Below are 10,000 nucleotides of genomic sequence, written 5' to 3'. Positions count from 1 at the left end.
GCAACACCTGATCATGGGTTCGAGTGCATGAACCGGTGAGCACACGAGTCACTGGGTCGCAGTTCTGACTGAATGTTGTGATGTTGCAGGAGCCGCTGGTGTTCTGGTCGGTCACCCGTTCGACACGGTGAAGGTACGTGCGGCTCCGACACTGAACGCATGAGCACACACACACACACACACACACACACACACCAGACGCTTGTGTTTCTGCATGAGCACACACACACACACACACACACACACACACACACCGGACGCTTGTGTTTCTGCATGAGCACACACATGGTTCTTTAGATTATCCTAATCTTCTTCACACTAAGAAATAAAAGTTTCTCTGGATAAAAGCGTCTGGTAAATCTGATATAGCAGTGCATCACGAAGCATGTCTTTAACTAAGAGATTAATGACAAACTCTCTCTGGATATTAAACACACACAAATGCTCAGAGGTGTGTATTGCATTAAGTAAATCAGGTTGTTTTCGTCATTAGCGTTGCATGTGTGTGTCTGTAAATGTAAACTAACACTGAAAGGCACAGGGCAAGATCGAGTCTCACATGAGCTCCTGTTCAATCTCCTGATGATTTACTCGTCATCCAAGATGTTCATGTGTTTCTTTCTTCAGTGGAAAAGAAATGAAGGTTTTTGAGGAACACACTCCAGGGTTTCTACATATAGTGACTTCAATGGGGTCCAACGGGTCGAAGGTCCAGATGTGAGTTTCAGTGCAGCTTCAAAGTCTCGACACGATCCAGCCGAGGAATAAGAGTCTGATCTAGACAAACCAGCCGATATTTATAACAAAATACACATTTATATACTTTTATCCACTAATGCTGGTCTTGCACGAGCTGTGATGCGACACACATTACATCATCAGGGTGAAAGGTCAAGCGTGACGTAGGCGTAAGAACAGACCCAGTGTTTACGGAGCAAAGACTGAGTCAAACGCCACTTACAACTAAAACATTTCAAATAAAAGGTAAAACAACGACGTCGGATGATTTTAAAGTTGGAGGAAAATGAGATGAGAGTTTTTCGCTCTACATTTATAAACCGGAACACGCCGGACGATTTCGTTACGAGTAAATGAGTTTAACGTAATCTCGATGAAAGGTCTCGCGTGTTCCGGTTTATAAATGTAGAGCGAAAAACTCTCATCTCATTTTCCTCCAACTTTAAAATCATCCGACGTCGTTGTTTTACCTTTTATTTGAAATGTTTTAGTTGTAAGTGGCGTTTGACTCAGTCTTTGCTCTGTAAACACTGGGTCTGTTCTTACGCCTACGTCACGCTTGACCTTACAACATCCAAGATATAAAAACCCTGGAGTGTGTTCCTCAAAAACCTTCATTTCTTTTCAACTGAGGACAGAAACACATGAACATCTTGGATGACGTCGTAGAGTAACTCATCAGGAGATTTCCATTCTGAAGTGAAGGACTCTTCTCTCGTCTTGCCCTGATCCTGTAACCTGACCAAACCTCTCAGCCGAAGGGTCTCTCACGGCAGAAGTATTGCTTTGTTGTAGATGAGAGAGAGGCGGTTACGCCGGCCGCTCGGGGCTTACCCTCGTAAGTAAAGACCAGGTCAATTCCTCTGTTTCACTGGACTGGACTGTCACTGAATGTAAATCCACACACAGCCAGGACAAACACCACCCAGATCTATTCTTTCAGTCGTTCTGCTGTTTGTCGAGCGCTCCTCGCACGGGTCCAGTGTAATGAGCAGCGCTGTGTGTTTCAGGTGCGACTGCAGGTCCAGAGTGTGGAAAGGCCCCTGTATCGCGGGACGTACCACTGCTTCCAGTCCATCGTTCGGCAAGAAACAGTGAGTGGGATTTATTACTACTGAACTGAGACGAGTCTGGATCCTCTCGAGGGTTTCTCCATTCTGCCACTGATGGAGTTATGGCTCCTCTGTCGCCTTTAGCTTGCTTAGTTGAGGACATTTAATTTAATATTCAGCAATATTATTAATCTCCTGCATTGACAGCATTATATGAGACCTGAACTGAGCTGGACGATGACATCACGGTTTCTCCAGAGCCGCTATATATATATAAATTAACTTTTTTTACAACAAAAATAAACTATCACTGAACTGACTGAAGCTGGACTGTGACGCTATTCTCTTCTAGACACACACTGTGTGTCATGATTGTCCTGTTATCTCAGTAAAGCTGCTGTGAAACTCTCTGTGCTGTAAAAGCGCTGTATAAATAAAGGAGACTCGATTATGATGTCTTTACAAACAAGCATTGAAAGTTCTCGAGCTGCAGATCATTTAACAGTGATAGTACAGAATGTTTAAAGTCACTCGACCCCCGTCAGGTTTAAATTTTTTTTTAGTCCATTTATATATATATATACAGTATATCCGCTCTGGAGAAACCGTGATGTCATCGTCCAGCTCAGTTCAGTCTCATATAATGCTGTCAATGCAGGAGAGCAATAATATTGCTGAATATTAAATTAAAATGTCCTCAACTAAGCAAGACAAGTGACAAAGACACCTTTAAATGAGCTTAAGGAATAAACTGAACTGAACTTTACAAAGTTCTTGAACGGCGGATCATTAAATCAGATCATTTCCAGTGATGTTCAGGATGATGAATGTCAGTAGCTGTAGTTAACTCGATAAGCGGAGCTCCAGGAGTCACTCGAGACGCAGAGCTAAATCTGGCTCAGGGAACATCTATATTTACACCCGAGACGAAGGGTTTCAGGTTCTGAACACATCCCAGCAAGCAATTCTGCGATAATTAAAGCGTCTAATATCCGTCCAGCCTGACGTCTGGGCTAAAACAAGGCAAGGTCTAAACCACAGCCCGAGAATAGACCAGTCATCAATTAGATAAAGAAATTAAACACCAAATTAAATGAAACCAAACACCTTGTAATCACTGTTTACTTTAGTACATGATGGAATATCATAAAAAGTTATTTTGGCAAAAACGACAACCAAATTCAAGGTTATTTTGGCTAGAAGTGTGTAACTTACAGCCGGACTATACCGGGTCTATAGTTCACCGAGACGGAGAAATGACAGATATTGCTGGCTGGGATTAACCCTTATAGCTCTTCAATAACCCTTCGCTCTTCATTAACCCTTCGCTCTTCATTAACCCTCATTAACCCTTCGCTCTTCATTAACCCTCATTAACCCTCATTAACCCTTTCTGTTTCTCCAGATGTTGGGTCTCTATAAAGGCATCGGCTCCCCGATGATGGGCCTGACCTTCATCAACGCCATCGTGTTCGGCGTCCAGGGGAACGCCATGCGCATGTTGGGCGCGGATACGCCGCGGCACCAGTTCCTAGCGGGCGCGGCGGCCGGGCTAATCCAGTGCATCATCTGCTGCCCGATGGAGCTCGCCAAGACCCGCATGCAGACGCAAGGAACGGGCCAGAAGAACACGACCCGGAGGCTCTACAAGAACTCCCTGGACTGCCTGATCCGAATCTACCGGAAGGAGGGAATCCGGGGAATCAACCGAGGGATGGTGACGACCGTGATCCGCGAGACGCCAGGCTTCGGCATCTACTTCCTCACGTACGACACGCTGACGCGATCGCTACGCTGCGAAGCCGACGACGGATACATCATTCCCAAGCTGCTCCTGGCGGGAGGCATGTCGGGAATCGCGTCCTGGCTCTCCACCTATCCGGTGGACGTCGTTAAGTCCCGCCTCCAGGCTGACGGAGTGGGCGGAGCCAACAGGTACGGCGGGATCGTGGATTGCGTGCGCCAGAGCTGGCGGAGGGAGGGGTGGAGGGCGTTCACTCGCGGCCTGACCTCGACTCTCCTGAGGGCGTTCCCCGTGAACGCCACCACCTTCGCCACCGTCACGCTCTTCCTCATGTACATGCGCGAGGACGAAGGAGCGAAGGACTGCGAGTCCATGAGCCCTGCGACCGAACGGCTTTCTGTCCAATAGAGAACAGGGCAGTGAACACAAGGGCCAATCAGGCTGGAGAATGACCTCGCTCATCTTTACGTTTCTCTATGTTTGATGGACCACTGAAATAACGGGACGACTGAGTCTCCATTGGGTTCGAGGATTCCCAGAGGTACACCAAAGACGATAACTATTATGATGAAGATAATAGTTTTTAAAATCGTTCCCAGCACGACTATAACGATAATGACACAGAGGAACAATGATTGGTCAGGAAACAGTGTAATCTGAAATGGCTACTGTAACAGGCAAAGATATTGTGTAGTCTGAACCCGGCATCTGGTGCTCTTTGCTCATTTTTGACTGAAAAATGTTACGTTTTTATTTTGATTAATTGGAATGGTACGAAGGTTGGTCAAGGTTTTGGCACTTGCTGTAGATTCGAAAAGGTTAAATGGTCCTGAAAACAAGAGTCACACTTGCGCTCCTCGCGGTCAGAACTGGATGGGAGACGAATTTCATCTAGTGGAAGCGTTTGGTACTGCAGCCGAACACACTCTGACTGAACGCTAATATTTTATATATCAAGATATCAAGCTCAAATTTGGAACACAAATTGTTTAGATTTATGATTAAAATGAAAATAGTATTTTTGTGCATTTTTCAAAAAAAAAGGGAAAAAAGCCGGCACACCACGGCTGCAAAATGTTGAAAAATGCATTTTTCATAACAATAAATGTAATATTTTTTTTCACTTCAGCAATAATCTGCCAAGTGTCGTCTTTAAAAAGAGATCAAACTTCAGTCTGTGGTCTAAAGCATTCAAGATTTACCACAGTTTAAGCTCAAAGCTATCAGGTCTATGCTCAAAAAGTGAATAAATGGATTATAAATACAGCGTAAATATAATTTAGTACCATAAAATCACCTAAAAATACAAAATATTAAATGAAAAACATTATCAAACTAAAATATGGTACATTCCTTTCATTGAAATAAAATAAAAAAATCTGTCATTTTTGACCGGCACGCGAAGAGCTCCAGAGGGTCGCTTGAGCGTTTAAAGCGACAGCGCACTTATTATAAACAGAGCGCTCTCATGCATTGGTGTGGACGCTCATAAGTTATCGTTCTTGGTGTGAACCGGCCTTAAGATTTGATCAGTTCCTTCTTTCCCTGGGAATCGAACCTGTGACTTTGGCGTAGCAAGCGCCATGCTCTACTGAAGGATCTCCTGACGCACGGATGGATCAGACGAGCTTGTGAACTTAACACATGTCTGAAACTAATTTCTTCCATCCTGTGGCTGGTGGCATAAACTGCTTAGACTAGTATTACAAGGTTGTCATGTAATTTTTTCTTCTTCTCCAAGACTGCTCATAACTTTTCAAATTCAGTTGCATAAAAAGGTAGATTGGATACATTAGATTACATCCAATAACTGCGAGTTGGTCAAAGACAGTCTTAGTCTTAACACACTGGCTGTTTATCACACTGTCAGGAAAGATGTGTCAAATGCTCCTTTAATGCTGCAACAGGAATCATTGTATCTGAATTCTTAAAAAGTGAAAGTCTTTGATGAAAACACTGAATGTTTGAGAGGTAAATAAGATACAAAGTTGAATTTTAACGCCTCTGCCCTAATGTTGGTACACTGCCGTTCAGAAGTTTGGGGTGCATCTTTTTTTTTTTATATTTAAATGATTTAATTATTTAAATTAATAATTAATTCATCACTGATCCATTAAATTGATCAAAAGTGACAGTAAAGACATTTATAATGTTACAAAAGATTCTATTTCATATAAATGCTGTTCTTTTGAACTTTCTATCCATCAAAGAATCCTGAAAAATAAAATGTATCAATTTCCATACAAATATGAAGCTGTTTTCAACACTGATAATAATCATAAATCATAAAATCATCATATTAGAGTGATTTCTGGAGGATCATGTGACACTGAAGACTGGAGTAATGATGCTGAAAATACAGCTTTGATCACAGGAATAAATTACACTTTACTGTATATTCACATTATAATAATATTTCACTGTTTTTACTGTATTTTTGATGAGATAAACGCAGCATTAGTGAGCAGAAGAGACTCTCTCAGACACGAGCTTAAGCTTCTGAACCGTAGTGTACAAGTTTGGCACGTTTCCTGATATTGCGTATTACTCTCATGCTTCTCTTCACAGTTACACCATTTGACATATTGATTGTAAAAGTAAATGTTTAAATGCAAGATCAGAAGAGCTGATTCCTGATGTCACGATTACATGATCTCAGACCAGCAGATCGGACGATTGTTCCAGAAACGGTCACATGGTCCTTCATGTTTACATACACAGAAACATTTTCTAGATGTTATTTAATCTCGACACGCACCTTAAACATGTGACTAGTTGCTGACACGACTGTAATCGACATATTCCTGTATATATATGATACATTTGCATCATTTGTTTTTGTTCTCCAGTATTATTATGAATGTAAATAGAATGAGATGGATTGATGCCTGCATGTCAGTGTCTTTACTTCATGAATCTGGAGGGAACACGTGTTACACACACTTCAGCAGCGAATACATGAATATGGAAGATTAGTCTATTTGTCTTTGTTAAGGATTGACTTTGGCTGGAATGAACGACACGCCTTCTGTGCTGATCCCAGTGTCGTTTATTACAGCTTTAAGAACAAACACACACTTTACCAGCTGAGTACTGGCGCTCGTATGATGAAGAGCCGTGATGAAGATCCAGTGGAGTCCAGCGGCCTCTAGTGGCTCAAACCCAGACCTCAACCTGACACACACACACACACACACTCTCACATTCAGAAACACACTTAAACTCACATACTCACACACACACACTCTTACATTCAGTAACACACTTAAACTCACATCCACACACACACACACACTCTCACATTCAGTAACACACTCAAACTCACACACACACACACACACACACACACACACACACACACACACACACACACACACACACACACACACACACACACACACACACACTCTCACATTCAGTAACACACTCAAACTCACACACACACACACACACACACACACACACACTCTTACATTCAGTAACACACTTAAACTCACATCCACACACACACTCTCACATTCAGTAACACACTCAAACTCACACACACACACACACACACACACACACTCTTACATTCAGTAACACACTCAAACTCACACACACACACACTCTTACATTCAGTAACACACTCAAACTCACACACACACACTCTTACATTCAGTAACACACTCAAACACACACATTCTTACATTCAGTAACACACTTAAACTCACATACACACACACTAAGTAACACACTCAAACACACACACTCTCACATACTCGCACGCACACACACACTCTCACTCAAACTCTCAGTCTCTCTCACACACACACACTCACACTTCGTGTCGCACACACACAATCTCTCACACTTACAGTCTCGCGCACACTCTCTCTCGCTTACAGTCTCGCACACACACACACTCTCTCACTCACAGTCTCGCGCACACTCTCTCTCGCTTACAGTCTCGCACACACACACACACACACACACACTCTCTCTCTCACACACACAAGCTCGCACACACACTCTCGCACACACACTCTCTCACACTCAGTCTCTCACACACACACACACACACACTCTCTCTCTCACACTCACACAGTCTCGCGCACACACACACACAGTTATGCTGAAGGAGAAAACAGCTGAGAAGTTATTAAAAACAGAGAGCTCTTTTATTTCTAAAAATGGCCCCTGTAAACATAAATACTTCATGACAGAATTACCATTATGGTAACATTCATAATTCGATCTGTACAGAACTTTCCTTAACAGAAAACACACACATACTGACATCACGATATAATCCTGATTATTCCCCGTCTGTGTGACATCATCATAATAAATCAATAGTTCATAATGTGTTAAAGTGCAGAGAGTGAGTGAGTTAGCATTAGCAGCAGTAGCTGTAGCGCAGGCAGCGGTAGATGCCCTCGGCCCGGGAGCGGCTCACACGCGCACACGCCTGCAGATCCTGCACTGAGCTGAAACACACAGCAGAAACCAGAGTCACTTCACTTCAAACCAGAGTCACTTCACTTCAGTCAGGCCAAAGTCACTTCACTATTTCACTTCAGTCAGGCCAAAGTCACTTTACTCCAAACCAGAGTCACTTCAGTCAGTCCAGAGTCACTTTACTATTTCACTTCAGTCAGTCTGGAGTCACTTCACTTCAAACCAGAGTCAGTTCACTTCAAACCAGAGTCAGTCCAGAGTCACTTCACTTCAGTCAGGCCAGAGTCACTTCACTTCAGTCAGGCCAGAGTCACTTCACTATTTCACTTCAGTCAGTCTGGAGTCACTTTACTCCAAACCAGAGCCACTTCAGTCAGTCCAGAGTCACTTTACTATTTCACTTCAGTCAGTCTGGAGTCACTTCACTTCAAACCAGAGTCAGTTCACTTCAAACCAGAGTCAGTCCAGAGTCACTTCACTTCAGTCAGGCCAAAGTCACTTCACTATTTCACTTCAGTCAGGCCAAAGTCACTTTACTCCAAACCAGAGTCACTTCAGTCAGTCCAGAGTCTCTTCACTATTTCACTTCAGTCAGTCTGGAGTCACTTCACTTCAAACCAGAGTCAGTTCACTTCAAACCAGAGTCAGTCCAGAGTCACTTCACTTCAGTCAGGCCAGAGTCACTTCACTTCAGTCAGGCCAGAGTCACTTCACTATTTCACTTCAGTCAGTCTGGAGTCACTTTACTCCAAACCAGAGCCACTTCAGTCAGTCCAGAGTCACTTTACTATTTCACTTCAGTCAGTCTGGAGTCACTTCACTTCAAACCAGAGTCAGTTCACTTCAAACCAGAGTCAGTCCAGAGTCACTTCACTTCAGTCAGGCCAGAGTCACTTCACTATTTCACTTCAGTCAGTCTGGAGTCACTTCACTTCAAACCAGAGTCAGGCCAGAGTCACTTCACTTCAAACCAGAGTCAGGCCAGAGTCACTTCACTTCAAACCAGAGTCAGTCCAGAGTCACTTCACTTCAGTCAGGCCAGAGTCACTTCACTTCAGTCAGGCCAGAGTCACTTCACTTCAGTCAGGCCAGAGTCACTTCACTTCAGTCAGTCTGGAGTCACTTCACTTCAGTCAGTCCAGAGTCACTTCACTATTTCACTTCAGTCAGTCTGGAGTCACTTTACTCCAAACCAGAGTCACTTCACTTCAGTCAGGCCAGAGTCACTTCACTTCAGTCAGGCCAGAGTCACTTCACTTCAGTCAGGCCAGAGTCACTTCACTTCAGTCAGTCCAGAGTCACTTCACTATTTCACTTCAGTCAGGCCAGAGTCACTTCACTTCAGTCAGTCCAGAGTAACTTCAGTCACTTCAGTCAGTCCAGACTCAATTCACTTCAGTCAGTTCAGAGTCACTTCACTATTTCACTTCAGTCAGTCTGGAGTCACTTCACTTCAAACCAGAGTCAGGCCAGACTCACTTCACTTCAAACTAGAGTCAGGCCAGAGTCACTTCACTATTTCACTTTAGTCAGTCTGGAGTCACTTCACTTCAAACCAGAGTCAGTCCAGAGTCACTTCACTTCAAACCAGAGTCACTCACTTCACTTCAGTCAGTCCAGAGTAGGGGTGCAACGGTACAGATAGCCCACGGTACGGTCCGTACCTCGGTTTTTGGGCCACGGTCTCGGTTCGGTTTCGGTACATGTTTTGTGCAGAAAGAGACTGCTATTTCATCCCAAAAATAAGTTTTATTTTTCTTATGAGCATAAACAGAATGTCACAGTAGGAAGAACATCAATGTGTATGGAATCTCAATGCACCGGTTATCTTTCTGTGTTTCTGTGAAGATGAACGACTTCGAGCCGAATCAGGCCGAAGTGGTACGTCTGTACCAGCATGTTTATGATCCTTCTATACGACATTTGCATTGATGGGCGACCATAAAAGCCTCTCATTTTGTGAATAGGAACACATTTGCATTAAGCACCCAGTTTGCACTTGTCTAAAGTAATTGGTTACATTTAC

The 10,000-nt window shown here is 43.5% G+C and overlaps 2 protein-coding genes across 3 annotated transcripts in view; one reads left to right on the top strand and one right to left on the bottom strand.

The window, feature by feature from the left end:
* LOC130071846 (mitochondrial basic amino acids transporter) overlaps positions 1-4,172 on the top strand; it is a 7,569-nt gene extending 3,397 nt beyond the window's left edge. Inside the window, exons 2-4 of one of the 2 annotated variants that reach the window (XM_056236747.1) lie at positions 90-133; positions 1,749-1,832; positions 3,196-4,172. In XM_056236747.1, the coding sequence (XP_056092722.1) occupies positions 90-133; positions 1,749-1,832; positions 3,196-3,942 (875 nt within the window). In that variant the 3' untranslated portion in view covers positions 3,943-4,172. The remainder of the gene's footprint in view (positions 1-89; positions 134-1,748; positions 1,833-3,195) is intronic. The other variant, XM_056236746.1, reaches the window with a different exon arrangement.
* A 3,500-nt stretch (positions 4,173-7,672) lies between these two features.
* The window catches only part of fancm (FA complementation group M), a 59,057-nt gene continuing 56,729 nt past the window's right edge, over positions 7,673-10,000 (bottom strand). Inside the window, exon 24 of the mRNA XM_056236711.1 lies at positions 7,673-8,003. Coding sequence (XP_056092686.1) covers positions 7,913-8,003 — 91 coding nt within the window. The 3' untranslated portion in view covers positions 7,673-7,912. The remainder of the gene's footprint in view (positions 8,004-10,000) is intronic.

The sequence above is a fragment of the Rhinichthys klamathensis genome, unplaced genomic scaffold (assembly GCF_029890125.1).
Source record: "Rhinichthys klamathensis goyatoka isolate OS25496 unplaced genomic scaffold, OSU_Roscu_1.1 h1tg000462l_1, whole genome shotgun sequence".
Classification (NCBI taxonomy): Eukaryota; Metazoa; Chordata; class Actinopteri; order Cypriniformes; family Leuciscidae; genus Rhinichthys; species Rhinichthys klamathensis.
Note: the sequence above shows the minus strand (reverse complement) of the source record. Positions and strands in the feature narration are given on the sequence as shown.